We start from the raw sequence: 22,612 nt of genomic DNA, 5'->3' as shown, positions 1-22,612 counted from the left end.
AAAAATGTTAGTATTCTGTGACGACATATTTTAAATGAATCATGGCCCAATGAATACCACAGGCAATTGAGGTACAAAAAAGGTTTATTGTCATATTTACAGCCAGGATGTGGGGTACCCAGTGGATTTGATGAGTAAAACACCAAAAGGCAGATCTCAAGAAATAAAAGGGAACTTGTTTTGTTCCTCTTCCCCTGTGTGCAGACATGATGGTTTCAGAAGCGACCAAAAAAATATCAATGCATGTTTTGTGCTGTCTGTTTCTTTTCCAACATTATTCCTCATCCCCTCATTATTCATCAACATTTGTATTTACCAAAACAGTTTATTAAAAGCTGTAAACAAAAAAAGACTAGTACATTTTGCATAAAAAGAAAAACAACCCATACAAACAAACAAAATTCCAAACACTACTCAACCTTTACACGTATCTGACTTAGCCCGTTCAGCAATGAAGCAGAGCCAGCACATGACAATAACATGTGCAGAAAAAACACAAAATTGTTTCTGGGCAAATATGCAAACTAACCTCTACATTGAAACTTCATTCAGCCAACTGTGTGTTCATAATGTACACGAGTCTACTGGTCTCTCCATACATTTAGTAAACAACAGATTCTTCCCATCAAAACATGTACGACAACGTCATTTGTTTTGGTGACATTTTAGCTACGATCTCAACAGTTTTTAATCCTGCGTTAGCTTTGAGGATTATTGCGTATATTGTACATGTCAAGTTCTCTAGGTTAAAGTGTTTGATGCTCAAGGATTTTTGACCATTGCTCTCAACACATCCCGTCATTCCAATTTTTCACTTTAATCCAAGGTAAAATCTTGGCTTCCTAGATCCACACAGCAGCGTATGCCTTGTCCTTTTACCAAGTACCATTTTAGGTGCACTTTAAACACCTGGAGTTTTAAAGGAGTTTGTGAGCGGTGGTCGCGAGTATTTTGTTTTGTTTTTAACCCACACAGCTGTACTCCACAGTCACAATGCAGTAAACGTCTTTGTTACTGTAGTAAACAATATCTGTAAAGAACATTTTCAAGGTCTGGGAGAGACGGATAACATGCAACAGTATATATTTTGGGAAGCCCATCTCAGTCCTGAGCATTTTAATGTTGGCGGCTTCAGGATTAGTGTTGGATATGTACGATTTTGAAATGAGGGACGTGTATGTGCCTGAGAACTGGATGGAGGATGGCGGCATCCAGCCCAAGTCTTTGTCGAGGACGTATTCCCTCCTCAGTGATGCTGCCTCTTGGATAGGTACCTAGACACACACACACAAACAATAAACAATACATTTATAATGATTCGAGACATGTACAGGTGTATGTAGGCATTGCTGTGTTTTGCATATTTCTTCTTATCATTTTGTAGTTTTATTATTACATGGCGGTTGCTAATGAAACTTTACAAAAAGTGTTATGTCACGACTACTATGCAATTGCCTTTATCACTTTTAAGCATGTGTGCCAACCTCTCCCAGTGTTTGTGGTTGAGTCCAGCGAAGTCTTCAAGCTTGGCAATTTCTTTGAGGTATTGAGCAAGTTTATACAGCTCCTTGTCTTTCTCCCTGTTGAGGTGAGCCTTCATGAAGGGTCGAATCTAACAGGCAAACACACAAAACAAGTTTCAGAAACACGTGCATGACACTGACATCCGAGGATGAGGAAGAGGAGAGGGTCAAAATTGTAATGATGATGCCGGCCGCCTACCTTCAGTCCATTCTGCGGGTTCATCAGGAAGTTTCGTCCGATATCATCGAACATTATAGTGTTCTTTCTGTTGTAAAACTCTCCATACTTTCCCCATATCACACCCAAGGGCTTCACCTAGAGACATGCATGATGTTAAACACACAAATCACCTTTTCAAAAACCCAGCAATGAGTAATGTTATTTCCTTTTCTGTTGAGTTGATTGGCAAGCATGGTGCCGTACATAGACATGAAAGTGCATGTTATCATAGGGATTTTTCAAGTTTTATCCTCATTCACAGCCTATGTCTAAAGCCACAGTAAAAGGCAGTGTCAACAAAACACAAATAAAGTCTCAAACTTTAATCCATAGGTAAATAAAGGAGAAATGTGATTTGGTGCTACACAAATAAAATTTTAATTGAATTGAAAGGAAAGACAACAGCAATCATTAACGTGTTTAACCACAGAAGAAAAACAGGTAAATGTGTTCATTTATGATCAGCTGTGTGTACCAACCTCAACAACTCCTCTCTTAGGGGTGTGTACTGTGATCATGGCTGCACTGTCCAACATGAACGTAAGCTTGTAGTTGGGGTTGTCTGTCACTCCCAGCTCCTAGACACACACAAACACACACACACACACACACACGCAGAGCAGTGTTATCTTCTGTTCCCCACAATCTACACCGAGTATACTGACGGTTAAATGGATTAACACTGCCACCTTTTGACAGAAAAATACATTGCAGCACAGTGCAGTAACAGAGCCTGTCTTGTGACACAAGGCAATAATTACTTTTCTGAAGACAACCCCAAAAAAACTGAACAAAAAGTGGAATACTTACTTTCATTTTGGCGTCAATCCACTTCATACTTGTGGCAGCTAAGGAGAGAAAGCACATTCCACGAGCAAAAACTGTTAAAAAATTAAAACGGCTAATGGCTCCAAGATACAATATGTGTTGTTACCAATATAAAAATACCCCCCAATTTCTTTTCAACTATATAAATGTTGCATTTTCAAAGAAAGATAGCAATAAATATTTCAACAACTACATTTTTAAACACATCTACTGCAATGCTTGCAGTTTAGTGCAATTAAGAAGAGTAGAGAAGAGAAGAAAAGATTAGAGAAGAGACATACACCAAATGACAATGTCATAGTCCTCATAGGCTGATGTCAGGAACTCGTGAAGGTATGGTCTCATCAGCTCCTGACCCGTCTCCGCACACGACTTGTGATCTAAAAACACACACACAGAATGCTGACATCAACGCAGAGTTCAAGTTTAAAGTAGCAAACCCTAATTTGACCATTACAGCAGCAATCTGCCAAAATGTTATATCAGTTTGTCAGAATGTCAACCCATAGAACTGAAGAGAAGAAACAATGGAGACAAAGTATTCAAGTAAAATTATATAGTGTGCACTCTTTAAACAAAATGTTGCTGCTTATTATTAAGATGCAATTATATAACGAGCCATACAGTCAGTGGTGTCCCAGTCAGATTCTTTAAGAGACAGATGTTGATGCCACAGTGACTCACCGAACAGTGTGTAATCCACATCAAGTACCAGAAGCCTCTTGCCTTCTCTGGGAGGGTTCAGCTCCTCCACCTTATAGTCTTTCACTCTGCGGGCAATTTTCGCCAGGTTCTCCTCTCTAAAGACGTAGACCAACATTGTTTCTCAGACGCACCCAGATGTATTCCCCACACACCCTCTCACAAATGCCATCTTGCCTAGATAGATCCAAAACACACACACACACACACACACACACACACACATACACACACACACACATACCTGTTCTCCACTTCAATGACCTCATCCTCAATGTCAAAATCATTGACCACATCGTCGTTCTCTGGGGGAGGGGCCAAAACCTCTTCCTTCACAAGACAAAACACACGCACAGATAAAGTGTACCAGTCGACCCCCCCCCCCCCAAAAAAAACCCCCGTTCAACACAATCAAGTAAATAAGTGTCTCCGTCATCCCACCACCTACCAGACTCTCCTCTCTGGTGCCCATCATCATGATCTTGGTGTTCGGCTTTAGCTTCAGAGAGCCCAGCTTCACCTCATCCTCCGCAGGTTTGCCTGGGGGATGGAAGAGAAAGAAAGTCAAAACCTCACATGACCTTGAATAACATATTATAAATGTAACATGGACATGTAAAAATCAGCTGATTATACATGTGGATGGATCTAGCTTAAGTTTACGTACATAAAGTTAACAAAAAGTACAAAGGTACAACGGGAAACAGGGTCCTGAGTTCAGGTCCACCTGGTTTTGAATATCACATGGAATTTTTTCACTAGCTCCCCCACATGTAATGCACCTGTGATCAATGACGCCCCCCCCCCTCACCTTTGACCTTGAGTCCAAGTAGTTTCTGTCTCTCCGGCAGCACCCCGGTCAAAGACTTGATGGACTGTTTGAGGTCCATCACCGTGTCCTCCTCAGACAGGGAGCTGATGGAATACTCCTGACCTCCCCACTTGATGATCACTGACACTGACATGGCGCACACGGGCTCTTCACGCACATACACACACGCACGCGCACGCACGCACGCACGCAGACACGGCGGCAGCTGGAGTTGGGAGTGCACACGCGCCGGCAGGTGCACACGCGTCCCAGCAACTATGGCAAGCAAGCACACGCACACCTTGCAGAGAGGGGGAGGACAGGGACAGGGACAGGGACAGGCGAGGTGTCAGGAAAACAGAGAGCAGCTCCAATTGAAACACATCACGACCTCGCCGTTGTTGAACACGCGTTGTCGAGGCAGAACATTTACAGACACGGCGGCCAAATGCCACGCGATCGGTGCAGACACTTTGACAGTCGCCGATGCTGATATTTTTAGCGCGACAAAGCTAACGCCGACTAGCAACATTGTAAACACGGGCGGCAAACCTGTCCAACTAGCTAACATTAGCCGGCTAAGCTACACGGCCTGTGGAACCTCACCTGGCAGAGCGAGCTAGCATGCAACGGCTGCTAAACACTCAAGTCTCCCGGGGAAGTAGAATGAATGAATGAAGTTTGCCGTCCAGTTTCATTTATCGAGGGGCGCACACTCTGTACTTCCTGGCGTCCCGAATCCTACCGGTAGTGACGTAGAACAAAAGCTTTGTTACCATAGTGACATGTCTCCATAGCTTAACATAAGAGCGGAGAGAGAGAGAGAGAGAAAAGAAAAGCTTGAGACCATTCAGCAACAATGTGTGACATTTGTAACATTGCTATAAGAGATGACGCAGTGGGACAATTTTGTATCACGGATATAGAAACCATTTTTTTTTTGTCAGAAACCAAAATTGCAAAAAACACACCAAGTTTTATATTTAAATAACACGTATATGATCAATAAAGATAATAAACAACAGCTTTTCCTGAAAAGAAAACATTTCTTGAATATTTTACTCATTTCCTGAGTACTCGAGTACTTAACACACATGCGTAATTTAAATGATCAACGGCTCTGATTGGTCGAAAAGTCCGACTCCCTGACGCAGACACTTTATTTTATATTTACCCATGTTTAGAGATACATAATTCTACCTGACAACAGCAATGAACTTAATTCAGATTTTTGTTGTTGTTGTTTGTTTTTTTACCAAGGCAGACAAGCCTGCTTTGATCATGATAGATCCATGCCTTTGACGGCTGGTGTGATCTCACACAGTAACGTCAGCAATAACCCGAACGAAATGTTTATTCAGTTAATACACAGAATCTATTACTGAGGGGTGTTTCACTGTCATCACATATAACTTTACCCCACCTCAAATATCTGAGTTGGCGCTGCCTCCCCCTGATGAGCCGCGGCTGATATGAGTATGAATATTAATATTTGACACTTTTCATTCAAGCCGATCACATATGAAAGATGCTGACGCTGAGCTTGTGTGCTGAGTGTGCGGGATCAATGAATAAATAAATTCATTTAAATAATAAATAATAAGATCACGGTGCGCATGCGCAGCACATCCTCCCCGCTACTTGGGGATAATGGCTGCTAGGTGAGAGGAGCGGATGGGCCGCATCGTCGAGTGTGAGGCGCTGCCACCGAAAGGACCGTTAACTCGGGCGGTGCCGAGTTAAAATGGTCGATATCCGACCCGAAAAGCATCCCGAAATCGTTGTACACACACCGAGCATCGTGCTTCAAATGTAAGTTCTCTTTTTTTGTAATCTCTCGTTGGCTTTGGCGGGCCGCCATGGTCTGCTCGGTAACCAGGCTACAGTTGGACTTAGAGGCTAGGAGAGGAGGAGGAGGAGGAGGAGGGCGGGGGGGGGTTGTAATCTCCAGAGCTACCTCGAAGCGATCTGCCTGCTGCCGTTTGGCGTTGGGGGATCACCAGCCTCACTCGTTCAGGTATATTCGCGTTCTGCCCGCCGCCGTCGTGTTGGAAGTGACGCTCGGTTGTTTACAGTGGCTAACTGACAGCGATGCTAGCCGAGCAGCAGCAGCAGCAGCAGCAGCAGCAGCGGCGCTAGCTTGAATAGTTGGCGCCGCGCCTGCGGTGGCTGCTCGTCATCTCTCTCCCTCCCTTCACGCGGCACGTACACAGGTCGCAGCTCTGGTTTGAGAAACAGTGGCCTGGCCTTTTTTTTTTATTATTATATCATACTGCTACATAACTAAGGAGCGCGGTCAGCAAAGTGTTGCGGCGTTATGCGGCGAAGCTAACTTCTCTCTCTCTCTCTCTCTCTCTCTCTCCCTCTCTCTCTCTCTCTCTCTCTCTCTCTCCCGCTGAGGGGTTACTAGAGTTCATGTCGTGTACCACAGTCGATGCAGCGCTCACTCATCCGTGGCGTCAGTTGTGCCGGTGTTTCAGTAAAGACAGTAATGGTATAAATAACCCCGTTTACACTTGAGTGCTACAACCGCGCACGCCGGCAGCTGTTGGTGGATTGAGATCAGTGTTTCCCCCCAGGTTTACTGTTTTTTTGGGGGGGGCGGGGTTAGGGTTAGGGTTAGGTTTCACAAGTTTCATCCACAATCTTTTATACAGGGTAGAGGAATGAGGTGTATAAGGAGAGTGACCTTAAATGACTTCTGCTTGGCATTATAGGTCAAATACAAAAATAAATAACTGTATATATATTAAAATTAATTTGACTTTTCAGGGGGGGGGGCGGGGGCTCCCGTTGGAGGGGCGGGGCGCCACATCAATGGTAGTGGAAACACTGAAGATGGATACAAACACAGTCTGCTGCCTTATATAAGCTCTGATTCTGCGAAGATAGTTCTCTCTGCCTCTCTCTCCCTCTCTCTGGCTACAGTGATGGTCCTGGGGAAAATTCAGTTATGTAAGTTGTCAGGATCTGCGAAAACTCTGCCTTTGTCAACTCTGAGGTGTCTTGCATGCCGGGATAATTGAAAACTTGTTGTGTGAAGTGCACAATCCACATCAGAACAGAAGCTTGAAGTAGAAAAGGGTCAGGTGAAATTTCCCTCATAATGTGCCACACAACTGGACCTTCCACATCTAAACTGCAATTGGGTTTTAAGCTAAGTTGTCAGTTGCAACATGTTTCAGCTTCATGGAAATATTGGTTTTAATATTTTAGATTTTATGATGAAGTGCCACAGTACAGATTTTGATTCATAGGTATTCCCATCTGGTTGTTATATAAATAAATTGAGATTGATTGAAACACTTTTGATTTAAGAATATTTACTTAATAAATAGTTGACGATTGATATTGTGATATTCAATCTCACATACTGTCATTTAATTCCAGTGTTGTTAGATTTCAAATAAAATGCCAAATTTGATTTTCACGAAGAAGCATAAAACCATTATGCCAAATGGAATATAGATAGAACATTGTGTGAGAAAACTGTGGAAGCATAAATGTGAAAAAGCAGATTTGTCATTTGCAATTTTAAGAGTGTTGCTCATCTACTAAAGGACACCAACCTTTTTTTTAGGACAGACTACAATCAGATTCCTATAAAGTCAGTCATGGAAATTCAACTTTTTATGGTCTGCGCAGCACAGTGAGCCAGTCAGGTATATTTCCATTAACACAGCAGTTAAAGGCGGAAACACGATGCGAGAGTGAGGTTGTCAAAGACTGCAGTGCTCTTCAGAAGAGTTTCAGCGAGCTACAAGAAAACCATTAAACGTACTGTTGAGTTTTGTGTTTGTCTTCAAACTTGTGCGTGTTTGCTGTCAGACTGGTTAATGAGCCAATAGCCTTTGTATGAATGAGCTGATTTTGCTGGCATGCCTCATTTATCAGTTCTTATGTAGAGTTGCACCTGCGTTAGAAAAAAAACACTTGAAAGTGCTACTACACACAGTTGCCTTGTGCTCATGTCACGTTCTGTGCAGCTGATTAACGTTTTGAAGCAAACAAAACCTCCTGGAGTCATTTGTACCTCTAAACGGATTATTGACTGATAGATTTGACTAGCTAGACTGAACTAGACGGAACTATGCATGAATCAGTTCTTCATGTAGCCACTTCCTGTCCCTACAAGCTTATGTATTATGTACTACTATACCATATATAATCACACTTTTGGAAGTGGAAAAACCTTGCGGTATCCCTGTGGTCTCTCAGCAGCTACATCCTTTTCCAAACTAGCTGGTTTCATGGGTTTGTGTTTCCTGCATTCCTGTCTGAGCAGCAGAGACATGCATTAACACACAAGTGAGGAGAGGGACACACAGTCGGCAAAAAAGAGTTGTATCTGGCAATAGTTTTTAGTCCTGTTAACCCAACTACGTTACCGATTCACTGTCTACAAAGACACAAAAACAGTGGGGAAGCAGCAAGACGCCACTGTATGAATTCAAACTCATGATCTGGGATTCAACACCCACTTTTTCACTCTGTGTTTTTAAAATCTCATATCTGACGTGAATAGACTTGGTTTCATTGGATTAGACGAGGAGCATGCTCAGTTTTCCCCAGTCATTCGTAGCTTAGTAAGGGTGTTACTGTCAACATTAACACCTCTTCTTTCAACATATTTATGCATCACATTAAAAAGTTACCAGTAGTTCCTCTTCTTCTAAAGACTAGTGTTTGCTGGCAATATTTAATGGATGTCTGTTTATTCTCTATACTTATTTTAACAAGTTTTTCCTTCTTTCTTTTTTTTAATGGTGGGATATTAGTTTATAGTCTCCAGACCAGGTAAAACAGTCTGTATATTTTGGCTAATTATGCCAACATCTAGATTGAAATCTGTAAAAGTTAAAGAGCTATTTGTCATTGACTCAAACTCATATTTTGGATCATAGAAAATCAGCATTTTATGTGTTTTGGATGCACTTATCTCCGGATAAAAATACATATTTTTCCTCATTACTTGCTCTCACCCCGTAGTTGAGAGAATTCCATCTTCCTTGCGTCATATTGAATTAAATATTTTTCTGTCTTTCTCTACAGTGCACAGGGCCCCCCCCTGAACACCCCGACTTCGTGGCCACTTCTGCCGGCCGATCAGAGGGTAAACTGAGGCCATGGCAGTGAAGCACCGCGTTGAGGCGGTGCTCAATGTGGGTCTGCGTGTACCCAGCATCATGCTGCTTGATGTCCTCTACCGCTGGGACGTCAGCTCCTTCTTCCAGAAGATCCAGCGTTCCAGCCTCTCCAACAATCCCCTGTTCCAGTACAAATACCTAGCACTCTACCTGCACTACCTAGGTCAGTGTTACTGTCTCGCAAGCGCACACACAAGGCTATTCCAATACACTCCCCTTGCGTTACATTACCACTTTTTTTGTGGATTGGCACAAAAAAAAACACTATACAAATGATTTAAGCTGCATTACAGTTCACACATTTTCAACACATGCTGTAGCCACTGGTATGTCAGTGTTATCTCTGAAGTTATCATGAGCCACTGCAGGGTGTTTTATCTGGACAGCTTGACTGGGTCATCAGCAGAAGTGGCTCCTGTTCTGTTGGCTTTATGACTAGGTCGAGTGCCAAACGTCGTATTTTTATCTCTCTTGATTAGATTTGCATGATTATTATTTTTTCAGCATCATCAACCCTCTGTACCTGACTTGGTCAGTTTCAAAACCTTCACACATGGTGGCAGGCTATAAACCATGATAGTAGGCAATGAAGTGATTTCAGGAAAGTCAGGAGAGACTTCCCTGGAATCGTGGCACGACGTTAAGCTTAAGTCTGACCACTTATTGATTTACCCAATGGTAAAATAAAAAAAAATAAAAAAGGATTTAGCCTCAAACCAGTTTTCCTCCTCCAACTGCTATTACTGTTATTCAAATTTTTGGTTTGGCCCATTTCTCTTGCACTTCAGTTTATTTTCGCCTGCCTGTGAAAAGCTTGATGAGGAGAAAACGTGGTGAGTGTGGATTTGCGCTGTTACCTCGGATACTTAGTCGTGAGAAAATCGGCAAACATACTGTTGAGTTTTTGTGTTGTGTTGTGTGTGTGTGTGTGCGCGCGCGCATGTGCTGTCAGACTTGGCTGCAGTTGGTTGATGAGCCAATGGGCTTGGTATGTGCTGATCTGTGCTGTGTGTGTGGACAGACAGAAACAAGAGGGGAGAGAGAGGCAGTGAAACCAAAGTAACTGTTGCTATGCAATGAGGAACTTTTTGGACACTGTTTTGTTTGAGTAGACTGTTTTACGATAATCCTATTGGCAGCAACGACTGTTTTAATGACTCAAAAATAGCTATGTCCTATTACATAAGAAACATCTGTCCCACGTACGTGTTCATTTTATCTCTTTAGTGATTAAAAAGAGGGTATGGGACTCAAACGTGCGTGTGTGTGTGACTGCCTTGCAGGTTACATCCTGAGCTTGGTGCTCCTGACTCTGCCCCGTCAGCACCTGGTCAAACTCTACCTGTACGTCCTTACAGCCCTGCTGCTGTTTGCTGGTCACCAAGTCTCAAGGTATATACAAAGGCCAATCTCTTGTTGGCTGATAAGTAGGAAAATGTAATTCCTATTATTGTTGTATGATTACGTACCATAATGCGGAGCAAAATGTATTTATATCATACTTTCAATTATAATGGCCTGTTACTATTAGATTATTAGATTTGCAGGGACACCATAGTCTTTAGTTAGCAATCACTGTACAGTTGAATGTACTGCATCTTTTTCAAGGATTTGGCCCACAATAAATACAATCTCCTCCACAACTATTGTAATGATAAGGTCATTTAATTTTCATTTTCATTCTTTGGTACAGAAGATGAATGTGAACTTTTATTTCCTGGTATTTACATCTAGATGAGTTCAACAACGTACGACGTAGAACCTTTTTTGAAGATCCATTAGTCGTTGAAAAGCATAAACCAACAGAATTCCCCATTCATGGTTTTGCAACAAAAACAAAAGGCCTTTCTGTACTTATAGTTTTGGAGGGGACTAACTATATGTCATGTGAGGTTTCCTTGTGTTGGTTAATTTCTTGGTATGTCACAATAGATTTTCCCTGTAAATTGAGCGTTTTGACCTCTCTTTGTTAGGGATTATGTCCGCAGTGAACTAGAGTCTGGCCATGAAGGACCTGTCTACCTGGAACCTCTCTCCATGAACAGATTCACCACTGCGCTCATAGGTATGACATCACACGTGGATGCACAAAGACACAGTCTTGTGTCTTCATCCTCGTATACATGACGAGGATGAATGCATCGTGCACAAACCGAACAGAGACAGGAAAATGCACCTCTGTAGTCCCTTCATGAGCCCTAAATATAAATACTCAATGCAGTGGCCCAGACCGCATCAACTGTGATTGATGGTGGCATGTCTCTTCCATGTCTCTCAGTGGTCGGACAAGACTCACCGCCCCTTTTTCTTCAATCAGTTAATTGTCCGTACGCCTCACCTCCCCTGACCGTTTGATCCGTTTAGTTGCACCCGTGCACAAGTACAAATGCTCATAAGGCCACTTGCGAGCAACGGCTACGAGCAACGGCTACGAGCAAGGCTCTGCGACGATCCTTCACAGAAGTATCAACCAGACATTTCCTCTTCCTCTTCCTCTGATTTAATTTTAATTTGATGTCTCTCTCCTCTATTTCGTCTCTAGAGGAGACACTCAAGTCTTACCTTGCAGCTGTGTAACTTCTCTGTACCTCAGTCTTTCTGGTGAGGAGCTAGTCAGAAAAAAAAGATATATCTGTCGGTGTTTAATTGAGTATTGTGCAGGAGTCTTACTAAGGACCAGCTACTCACTCGTATGGTGAAAGCTGGGTCATTTTGAATGATTTTTTGTTTCTGCATCTAAGGGGCCTGGTTTCATCTTGCTAGAGTGTAGTAGCGGAGTCTCCTGCGCTATAAATAGGCTGCGCTGAGTGCCGATTTCACTGCACAGTGAGAGCCTGAGAAAGTGAAAATAACATTATGTGACAAAGAGATATTGCTGTAGAGAGAGGAGGGAGATTAAAGCTGCTAAATACTAAAGGGGCCTCATATTGTCAACACTCTGCTGGGGAAGTATTCTCACAGTAATTCCCCTCACGATTACTTGATTACACAAAGATTACAACCAGTACATCAGCAAAAAGCAGCTCCACAAATCACAGTGTTTGTGTTTATTGTGCACTCACGTGTACATCTGTGTTTTCTGTATGCGTCTCTTCCTTCCAGGTCAGCTGGTGGTGTGTACGTTGTGTTCCTGTGTGATGCAGACCAAGAGGATTTGGCTTTTCTCTGCTCACCTTCTTCCTTTGGTGGCCCGGCTGTGTTTGGTCCCACTGGAGACCATCGTCTTCATCAATAAGTTCTCCATGATATTCACAGGCCTGGAGGTCATTTACTTCCTGGCTTCTAACTTACTGGTACCATATAAACTGGCTAAGACGGCCTACAGGGAGCTGGCTCAGGTAATAATCTATGAATGTGCTCTAATGTTGCTGGTTCTTCTGGGATTTTATTACGGGATTTCAGCCACACAAGTCCCAGGGGACTTCCGTGTATAATATTCATTGTGTCCTGTCTTTGTCCCAATTACCTCCATCCTCTCCTTTTCTCTATCTCTATCTGTCGCTCTCTCCGTCCCCCAGGTGGTGGAGGTGTATGGGCTGCTAGCTTTGGGTATGTCTCTGTGGAACCAGCTGGTCCTTCCAGTTCTCTTCATGTGTTTCTGGCTGCTGCTGTTCGCTCTGCAGATCTACTCCTACTTTAGCACCAGGGACCAGCCTACCTCAAGGGAGAGGCTCCTTTTCCTCTTTCTTACCAGGTAAGACCATAGCACCACTGGCTAGACTGTTGGAGACATCACGGAATGTACATCACACAGCCACATTTCGTCTCAGAAAACTGTTACCCCCATTTTCTTCTCAACTATGCTGCCTACACACTTCACCTGTGTCCTGCTGTTACATGCTCTCTCCTCCCTCCGTTTCAGCATTGCAGAGTGTTGCAGTACGCCGTATTCCCTGCTGGGCCTAGTTTTTACTGTCTCCTTCATCGCTCTGGGGGTTCTCACACTCTGCAAATTCTACCTACAAGGCTACAGAGCCTTTATGAATGACAACACCATGCATAGGTCAGTCACAATGTATGTCCATGAGTGCAAATGTGTGTATTCATGTATTGTTTTTTTAATCTTTTATAATTTAAATCACTTATGGGATTTGATTTTTGTTTTGGTCTATGCAGGGGCATGACAGAAGGCATCACCTTGCTGATCCTCGCTGTCCAGACCGGCCTCATCGAGCTACAGGTCATCCACCGAGCGTTCCTCCTCTCCATCATCCTCTTCATCGTTGTTGCGTCAATCCTGCAGTCCATGCTGGAGATAGCAGACCCCATAGTCCTGGCCCTGGGAGCATCCAGAGACAAGTGAGATACATTTACCATAAGTCTAATCATTAGTAGTATTTTAAATAATTTTAGTGTGTAGATAAAAAGGCCAAGTGCGACATGTTAATTTTTAACTATATCAGCAGCTGACGATGTGCTAGGAACAAAATCACATTGAGAGAAATTTTGTGTTTACAACTACCACAAATAATTGTAAAATAACAAATATCCTGACTGAATGTGTGTAAAAGAAATGTCCACGTTTTGGCCCAGATGGAGCTGATCGCCTTGTCTTTTCTCCATGTCGTCGTTTGTCCTGCAGGAGTTTGTGGAAGCACTTCCGAGCGGTGTCTCTGTGTCTGTTCCTGCTGATCTTCCCAGCCTACATGGCCTACATGATCTGTCAGTTCTTCCACATGGACTTCTGGCTCCTCATCATCATTTCGTCATCAATCCTCACCTCGCTGCAGGTAACACACGTGCTCGTCTGTTTTAATGCACTGTGCCAAACTGTGAGGCCTAAGGATCCTTTGATGTACAAACCTTGTGATTAATTATTCAATTGAATGAAACCGAAACACATTTCCTCTGTCACACCCAGGTCCTTGGCACTCTGCTCATCTACATTCTCTTCATGGTGGAGGAGTTTCGGAAGGCCCCCGTGGAGAACATGGATGAAGTTATCTACTGTGTCAATGGGACCTATCGTTTGCTGGAATTCCTAGTAAGTGTTACGCACGCACGCACGCACGCACGCACGCACGCACACACACACACACACACACACACACACACACACACACACACACACACACACACACACACACTTTATACAATATCTTGAGGGAGCACAAGCGAGAGGGCCGCTTGTGCCCAAGGCATTGCCCTTAAATATGTCTTCCGTATCTCTGGCTCACTGTCCCCGATCTGTTTCCTCTGCCAGGTTGCGGTGTGCGTGGTGTGCTACGGCGTGTCGGAGACGGTTTTCGGGGAGTGGAGCGTGATGGGAAGCACCATCATCCTGGTCCACTCGTATTATAACGTCTGGCTCAGAGCCCAGCTGGGCTGGCAGAGCTTCCTGCTCCGGAGAGACGCTGTAAACAAGATCAAAAGCCTCCCCACAGCCAGCCACACACAGCTGGAACAGTACAACGACATCTGTGCCATCTGCTACCAGGTATGAGCTGGAGAATCAGGATTCGAGTTGAAGCTAGGCTAATGTACAGTTAAATTCTGGTAAACCAAAGTGGTTTTGAAATTCATGAAAATACCAAAGGACATGTAATGACACATCCTCCATTTGTTTGTGCTTTTGTGCCAAATTCCTTCCAGGACATGAACACGGCCGTGATCACCCCGTGCAGTCATTTCTTCCACGCTGGCTGTCTAAAGAAATGGCTTTATGTCCAAGAGACGTGTCCTCTTTGCCACTCGCAACTCAAGAGCCAATCACCAGCCACCAGTGTCCCCAACCAAGATGCTCCCGCAGCCAATCAGAGCCCAGCAGTGCAGGGAGAGGCCACAGTCAAGACAGAGCAGAGAGACAGTGCTCTTCCAGATGATGGTGGGAAGGTGGAGGGAGCAGGAGAGCAGGAGCGAGAGAAAGGACCTGGCATGTCAGCAGGAGGAAGTTCTTCCACTTCCTCTGGTGTGTCCTCTGCTCCCCAGCACCTTGTCAAGACTCAAGCCTCTTCTTCTTCTTCTTCTTCTTCTTCTTCTTCTTCTTCTTCTTCTTCTTCTTCTTCTTCCCCCCCAATCATGACTAATTATCCGCAGGACAAGTCGCCCACAGATCATCCCTCTTCGTCTTCCTCTCCTTCCTCTCACACGTTGGACATGCCGCCCTCTCCTCCATCGCTCTCTGACACTTCCATCCCTCACCACTTGTCGTCACAACGACAGGACCAGGCAGGGGTGACCCCTGCTGAACCTGAGCCTGCCCCAGCCCCCACACCCAACAGCCAGGATTCCTGTCCCCGTCCTTCATTGCAGCTTGACCCGCCCGGTCACCCTTCTGAGGAACAGTCTCCCCTTCCGAGCAGCCTCTGAACCCCATTGTCTCTCTCTTTCTCTCTCACACACACACACACACACACACACAGACACACACAGACACACACACACACACATACACACACACACGCACACGCACACACGCATGCTCATATAGAACACTCAATCTGTTTATATTCTACTTGTTGAGCATTCTTCTCATCGCTGTGCATTTCATTGTGTATGGGTTTGTAATGTGCCATGATCTCTGAAGGAATGGGTCAGAGGTTTGCAGAGCCTTGGTAGACTTATCGACAACTGACAGTCGCGTCATAAAACGGTGAAAAAGGTCTTTACATTTCATGAAGTCTAAAGATTTTATCGGTTTTCACTGTTGGTTGTAGTGTATTGAAAGAATATGAATACAAAGAGACTGAATGTTATTTTTCGAGGCCATCACATGACCCGAAGCCTGTTGCGAAAGCAGAGCAGGTCCAGTCAAGTGTCGCAGTGTGAACAGCTCGACAGATGCACACATGGATCATCTCTCCGCTCTTTTCACGTGTCTCTGCTTACACTGCTCCGGTATTTGATTCAAACTTGTTCGGCTGGTCCCAGCAAAAAAAAGAAAACGCTCCTCGTCGCCAAACTTTTGTATTATTGTTAAAAAGAGTTATTTTTACTGCTTTATTCCGACATCATGCTGTGCAGATGGACTGAAAACAAGGGAGGGGAAGACAGACGAGGGAGACAGAAAATGTAGCCGAGGTCACAGTTTGTGTTTTGAAGCGTCGGCGTTTGTGAAAATGTGTGGCTTTGTCCGCAGAGACTGCGAGGAGCCCAAACTCTGTTGTCATTTGGGTTTACTCCATGGTACTCATCCGCGCTCATCCTCCCCTTGAACCGCTCCATCCCATTTCACGGCAAAAGCCAAATCACCTCTTACATCCCATCACCTCCAGACACCCGCCATTCTCCTGCTACTCACTCTCCTCACCCATGAAATGTTACTACCAGCAAATTGAGCTATGAAAGCTTTTTTTTTTTTTTTACTTCACACATGCATACACACGCACGCATGCTCAGTCAGCTTGGCAAATGGGGCAGGATGGAAAGAAGTGTGTGTGTGTGTGTGTGTGTGTGTGTGTTGAAAAGTTTGAATTGAAAGACTATAACTTGAGAATGCCGAGTCCTGATGCACGCTTATATGTAGAGCCTGCACGCTGCCATGGTTACCATAGCATTCATTAGTTTGTACCCAGTGTGCTCTAACCTTGCTACCGATGTTTTTCTGCCATTTCTTTCACTCTCTCCCTTTTTTTTGTTCTTCCCCTTTTTTGAGTCACATTTGCACTAATGTCATTTATACTAGCAACGCTCCAAAGCTGTTCTGTGGCTGTCGGCAAACCAAATACCCTCTGAAGTGTTTGTGTACAAGGAAACAGCCCGGTCTGTTTGTGTGTAATGTATATAAACGTTGCTCTGTATGGCATCTATATAAAACCAGAGGAGTGTGAATATGTAAACAAGCTGTAGTAGGGCTCGAGTTCTCCGAAGCTTCTGCAGCGGTTCAGCGTTTTCTTTGTTTCTCTACTTTATCTGCGAACAAAGACAAACATCTGGCCCCCAGAAGCTTTTGGGAAACCGAGCCGTCTGATCTGAGACCAGCCAGTGTTGCTGCTCCTCCTGACTGTATGACGCGTCCTCAGGCTGGTGTGATCACTCCGGTGCCCTCTACTGTTAGGAGTGGGATCAGCATGACGTCGATTGGTCAGGAGAGGCGCTAGTTAACCCTCAACAGTATTATATACTACCACTTGTACTAAAGGTCTTATTACTATGAATGACTTTATCTTTTTACATTTGAAAGCACAGCACTGGCTTCAGGGCTGAGAATGAATACATGATCAATGTAGGATCAAACCTGGCCAACGCTGTTGAACTTTTTCTGTTAATGATTATTATTCTTTTTTTTGTATGAGATGAAATGTAGAGTTTGATGTATTTTGCACATGTTCCTCTGAAAGGTGGACATAAGGACTTTCTGTATTCTCAAACTACTCATTTTTATTATTGGCTCCATTCCTCAGGCTTTGATTAAAACACAAAGCACTTAAACTGGTTACAAGGATTTGAGCACCTTCATACACATTCGGTTTTCATCGCCGCGGAGCGTTTGAATTTGCGGCCGCGCAGCGGAGACGTCACCTGCAGGATCACACGTCAAACGCTCCACGGCGTGTCATTGGCAGAGAAGCCCGTCAGCTCTCGATTCCTCGTGTGTTTGCCGAGTTCTTACTCCATGTTGGAGAAATTTCAGTTGTTGCCGTTTCTCTCCAGGTTATGAAATGACATATTTTAAAAAAGAAATACTGTTTGGGACAGTTCAACATGAAATGATACATGTAATCCAAACTCAACCTATTTATTTAAATAACTAGAGAAAGCTCAGTGTTTTTATTTTGTGTCTTTAAATGTGTCTTGAGGTTTCAGATGTGGGATTGGCTTCATGCAAAAAAAATGCATCGGTGACAGTTTGGGCCATTTGCCTGTGAGCTGAAGTGCCAAACGAATGCATGAAGCCTTCGCTGCTGCTCGTCACACGAGCGACATCACCTTCACATTCCTGCCCCGACGGGAGCTTTAATGTGTGTGTCAAACGGTACATTTCCCATCAGTCTTTGCGCTGTGCACGGGTTAAAATAATAATTATTTCTTTTCTTTTAGCTCTTGATTGACTCGCTGGTAGAATGGCACAAAGAAGACGAGCCAGTGGTTCCTCGGTCTCCTAATATTTGGTTGGTGTGAGAACTACAGTCCCTGAAATCAACCTCTCGTCTGAAATCCTGAAGTTTCTGAGACTCGATTCACGAATGAGCTTTGCAAAAATAATAATTAGGTTGACTTTGGAAGCTGCCATGCGCTCTCTGACCACATTCATTCTCTGGATGCTCCAGTATTGTTGCCTCTGACTGACCGATGTGTTGACATTTACGTCCCAAACAAAATCGTATTTACGTGACTGTTATTTTGTCCGATAGGTTTTTCCACCCGCAGATTTAGGACCTGCTCTGTAAAAAAATAAACCTGACTCTGAAGGCCAGTCGTATTCTGTGAAACCAGCCCCATGGTTGGTTTTGCTTTTTATGCCTGGCATGGCCTTGGTTTAGTTTACAAAAACATGAATGTCAGAAATAAAAGGAGACCATCCACTCTGGACACTGCAGTCGTGTTATTATGACGTTTGAATTCCCAGCGTGTTGAGTAATTGGACGGCTCAGGGGTTGTACAGTAAGTGGAGGGAGGAGTAGAGGAAGTGTAGTGTTTACATTTAAACAATATATTGATAACTGTTTACACTTGTTAATCATTAACATGAGGATGAAGGAGTTGCGGTTATGGTTAATCATCATCAGATAAATAAAAATACAGATAACCCATGAGTGTCTTCATGCATGCACCTTGACTTTATTTAGAATGAGCCGAAAAGTAAGTGTTCCGTATTATTTCTGAGGCAGGGCAGGTCAGGTGCGTGAGTGTCGGGTGTAGTTGCTCACGTCAGACACACGATGGCGCCGCTGTATTGTTTTATTTGTTATCGTTAACGACAGATTGGCTCCAGGACACGGACCCGCCGCCGCAGAGAGGAACACCGGGGACTGGTGTCACCGAGCTGCGGGGGAGTCACTGCGCACTGCGGGGAGATCCAGTGGAGTTAAGTCGGACTTGATGTTCTGGTTTTTATTAATCTGGTTCTGGTTTATTTATTAGTAGGGTTCTAAATGATGTATTTTTTTCCTCATGTAACACTTAAATATCCCTGCAGTTTAAATCATGTCAATGTGATGCTTCAAAGTGGCATGTTTTTTTTTGTTAGCTTTATTATAGTTTTGTATTATGTAAACCTCTAATAATAATATTGGAAGTGAGAATTATCTTCTATGACTTTATTCGAATTAGATTAAAACATGCTTCTAAATAATAGTGCTGATTTATCAACAATATCCATTTCCAATTTTTGTCTGAATATGGTGGATATTTTGAGAAGACAAATTCTGACAATTTTGGCAAGATAATGCACAGACACCAATGCATTTTAATTTCCTTAAATGAAATCCGAAGCCTTACATTTATAGTAGCCTATATGATTCTAGTCCTGTGTGAGTTGACATGCAGAGGAATCTATATATATATATATTTTTTTTTTATACTTTCAGCCACATGCGATCGATCCCCTCTCCAACACTCCTCCATTCACATATTTCTCCCCTCATCTGTTTGCCTCTCCCTTATGAATCCTCCACACGGGCTCGTCCGCCACCGTCTCTCTCCACCTATGAGCAGGGGACTGGAGCATAAAAGACTTTTATTCTATAGCATAATCAAGGTCAAGAGCGTTTTTCAATAACCCCTGGGAATTAAAAGCCTGGAGCGGCGCCAGTGTCGCCCTGCCAATCATTTTCCTCCTTCTCCTCACGGCCATGCGGCTGAATAATACCGAAGTTGTTGACCTTTTGCACCTCGACAGATCAATACCTTGTCGCTTTATTATTTTTATCACCATTATTATTATTGTTAATTTAAATACCCCCCCCCAACACACACACACACACACAGAATTATCCAGGCTATTAATGTTTGCGTTTTGTTTGGATCCCCTCTCGGCGTCGTGATAAATTGTTCCAACTAACAGATGGTGCTGGAGAGAGGGAGAGGGACACAAAGCAGGGGAATCTGGTAGCAATTATCCTCAATTATGTTCATTGTTATTTCGAGCTAATTATTGTTATTGTCACTTTAGTTTGTGTGTCTTATATAGCGAAATAAGCGAGTCCGTGCAGAAGACAATGGGGGACGTGTTGTTGACGGTGAAATATGGCTTTTCTTTTTTTTTGTTTTTGTAATTGAGCCTATAACCAGTGGGTCTAAATAAAACTTCGATCCAAAATGTGCAGCCAGGGCTGAGGTTTTTCATATCAGATCCCCCAAATGTCTGACCATCAAATAGTCATAATAATAATAAGAAGAAGAATGGGCCTCGACAGTTTGGTCCCGAATAGATCAATTGTTCTGGGTTTTTTTTACCTCCTTAAATTGAACGTGTTTGAAGCAGTAAAACCTCTGAATGGTACCAGACCAAGAATTAATCTTATTGAAAATAAAGTTTGCTTTTGTGTCTTGATGAATGGCATTTTTTTTTTAAATAGGAAAATAAAAGATATATTTTAAAACCTTGTCCCCAAGGTTCAATCTCACAACTCACAAAAGTTGTTGTTTAGTTGTTTTGTTTCCTCTCTTATTTGTCTGAAGGTGTTCGAGATGATGGAGTCCACCTCTGTGCCAATCTGCAGCGGCGCATCAGGCGAAGCAACTTCCCCGCGTCGTGTTGCGCGCACACGAATCGATCTCCACTCTCACAGAGAAGAGTTTCGCACAGTAGGATTATTTTTTATCTTTCTCTCCTTTTGTGTGTGTGTGTGTGTGTGTGTGTGTGTGTGTGTGTGTGTGTGTGAAATAAATCCTTTGATCAAGGACGCAGCGCGCACCGGGACAGTGGCAGCGGCGCACAGGGGGACGGAGACGAGGAGATGGGGGCTCCAGGCTCCGTGGCCGCTGCGTGGGGCGGACCAGACTCTCCACTCGTCTTTGTTTGGGGGCGTCTCCTCTCCTCTCCTCTCCTCTCCTCTGCTCTCCTCCCGTCCTGCCTGGCTGTCCCCTCCCCTCCTCTCCTCCGGTCCCCTCCCCTCCCCTCTTTCCCCTTCCCATCCTGGCCCCCCCCCCCCCCCCCCCCCCCCCCCCCCCCCCGCCCCCCCTCGGGCGGGAGAAGCCCGTGTTTGGTTCTCAGAGAGTGAGTCCTTTGGGAAGAGTCACAAAGCGTTTCAGCCTCCGAGAGGGAGAGAGGGAGCGGAGAGTCGAGAGAGAGAGAGAGAGAGAGAGAGGGAGTCATCCGCAGGAAAGCAGCGCTGCTCTGGACACTCGGCACCCGTCCCGTCCCGGACCGGACCTGGACCAGACCACTGGGCCGAAGGGGCACGAGGAAGAAATACCAGTGTCAGACAGTGATGACATCTGGTCTAGGTGCGAGTTGATCTCTGTTGTTCTCCGTGACAGCTCCAACTGTGGCTCTCCGCGCGCACCGGGAGGGACTTTTTCCGCACCTTTCCGCACCGGGTCAGTCCGCGTCCTGGCGACTTACATTCGCAGTTCAAAGTGACTCACATGCTGGATCCTACTCTTCAGGGGCGATCTCCCCCTCGGCTGTAGCACCCGCTTCCTCGCCAGGACTAGAATTAAAGGAATAAAGAGTTCACCGCTTGTTGTGTTTCTTTGGCGGAGCGCGCACGGCGGCGGCGGCGGCGGCGGCGAAGAGCGCACCCGCGTTCCTCCGCTCGAATCGGGGTGAGAGATCAGGAGAACAAGTGCACGGCGAGGCGAGGCGGGGAGAGAGACCCGAGAGATTGAAGAGGTATACAGGCACCAAGCTTCGGAGGTTTGTTAATGTTCGGGATCCAGGAGAGCATCCAGAGAAGCGGCAGCAGCCTGAAGGAGGAGCCGCTGGGAGGCATGAACGCTGTCCGGGGATGGATGCAGGGGGGCGGCGTGCTGGACGCCAACACGGCCGCCCAAAGGTGAGCTCCCCCCCCCCCCCCGCCTGGAGGAGACACACCACTATCCTCCTCCATGGACATCGACAGGATATGTCTGTCAGGACCTCAACAGCAGCCTGTGCAGGACACGAGGCTGCGTTGATGGGGGGGGGGGGGAAGCAGACGAAGGAGAGCTGCTGTCTGGGGGGAACAAATGTGGATTTTAAACTGCCGCTGGGATCGTTTCAGAAATTAAGATTCTAGTGCAGATCGATTCCACAACACATTGATCCCCCCCCCCCCACCACCACCACCACCACACCCACACAAACACACACACATTTTTTAAAAGTCAACACAGTTGATGGCAACATATGTTTGTGCCACAGATTTTTTTTTTGCAACATGCACCTTCTGTCCACAGTTGATTTTAATACGCATGAAGCATTGAAACAAATCTATATCGGCTTGTATTTGGGGTCAAAACGAGGACATTAATATGTCAATTTACATCTTTTGTAAAAAAAAAAAAAAGAAAGAGA

At 44.6% G+C, this 22,612-nt stretch overlaps 3 protein-coding genes across 9 annotated transcripts in view; 2 read left to right on the top strand and 1 right to left on the bottom strand.

Annotated features, from left to right (window-relative positions):
- Window positions 1-66: 66 nt before the first annotated feature.
- ublcp1 (ubiquitin-like domain containing CTD phosphatase 1) lies at window positions 67-6,391 on the bottom strand. Of its 2 annotated transcripts, none has more exons than XM_035627300.2 (12): window positions 6,042-6,391; window positions 4,691-4,825; window positions 4,085-4,385; window positions 3,722-3,813; window positions 3,518-3,603; window positions 3,256-3,371; window positions 2,853-2,951; window positions 2,554-2,591; window positions 2,223-2,321; window positions 1,723-1,839; window positions 1,485-1,612; window positions 67-1,274 (listed from the first exon to the last, which is right to left on the bottom strand). In XM_035627300.2, exons 3-12 carry the CDS (start codon window positions 4,236-4,238, stop codon window positions 1,247-1,249), a joined length of 957 nt encoding a protein of 318 aa, XP_035483193.1. In that variant the 5' UTR covers window positions 4,239-4,385; window positions 4,691-4,825; window positions 6,042-6,391; the 3' UTR covers window positions 67-1,246. The 2 variants fall into 2 exon arrangements, with proteins under 2 accessions (XP_035483193.1, XP_035483194.1); XM_035627301.2 differs by lacking the exon at window positions 6,042-6,391 and adding an exon at window positions 5,179-5,197.
- Window positions 5,487-18,702, top strand: LOC118301645 (RING finger protein 145-like). 4 transcript variants are annotated; one of them, XM_035627292.2, is made up of 12 exons: window positions 5,487-5,560; window positions 9,137-9,394; window positions 10,515-10,623; window positions 11,205-11,296; window positions 12,334-12,569; window positions 12,750-12,925; window positions 13,094-13,234; window positions 13,348-13,530; window positions 13,814-13,961; window positions 14,093-14,215; window positions 14,435-14,668; window positions 14,824-18,702. In XM_035627292.2, the coding sequence occupies exons 2-12, from the start codon at window positions 9,211-9,213 to the stop codon at window positions 15,538-15,540; spliced, it is 2,343 nt and encodes a 780-aa protein (XP_035483185.2). In that variant the 5' UTR covers window positions 5,487-5,560; window positions 9,137-9,210; the 3' UTR covers window positions 15,541-18,702. The 4 variants fall into 4 exon arrangements, with proteins under 4 accessions (XP_035483185.2, XP_035483184.2, XP_035483187.2 ...); XM_035627291.2 differs by lacking the exon at window positions 5,487-5,560 and adding an exon at window positions 5,714-5,896; XM_035627294.2 differs by lacking the exon at window positions 5,487-5,560 and adding an exon at window positions 6,083-6,101.
- Window positions 18,703-21,303: 2,601 nt separating this feature from the next.
- The window catches only part of LOC118301646 (transcription factor COE1-A), a 77,083-nt gene continuing 75,774 nt past the window's right edge, over window positions 21,304-22,612 (top strand). For all 3 annotated transcript variants that reach the window (XM_035627297.2, XM_035627298.2, XM_035627296.2), the window contains exon 1: window positions 21,304-22,112. In XM_035627297.2, coding sequence (XP_035483190.1) covers window positions 21,982-22,112 — 131 coding nt within the window. In that variant the 5' untranslated portion in view covers window positions 21,304-21,981. The remainder of the gene's footprint in view (window positions 22,113-22,612) is intronic.

The sequence above is a fragment of the Scophthalmus maximus genome, chromosome 2 (assembly GCF_022379125.1).
Source record: "Scophthalmus maximus strain ysfricsl-2021 chromosome 2, ASM2237912v1, whole genome shotgun sequence".
In the NCBI taxonomy this organism is placed as follows: domain Eukaryota; kingdom Metazoa; phylum Chordata; class Actinopteri; order Pleuronectiformes; family Scophthalmidae; genus Scophthalmus; species Scophthalmus maximus.
Note: the sequence above shows the minus strand (reverse complement) of the source record. Positions and strands in the feature narration are given on the sequence as shown.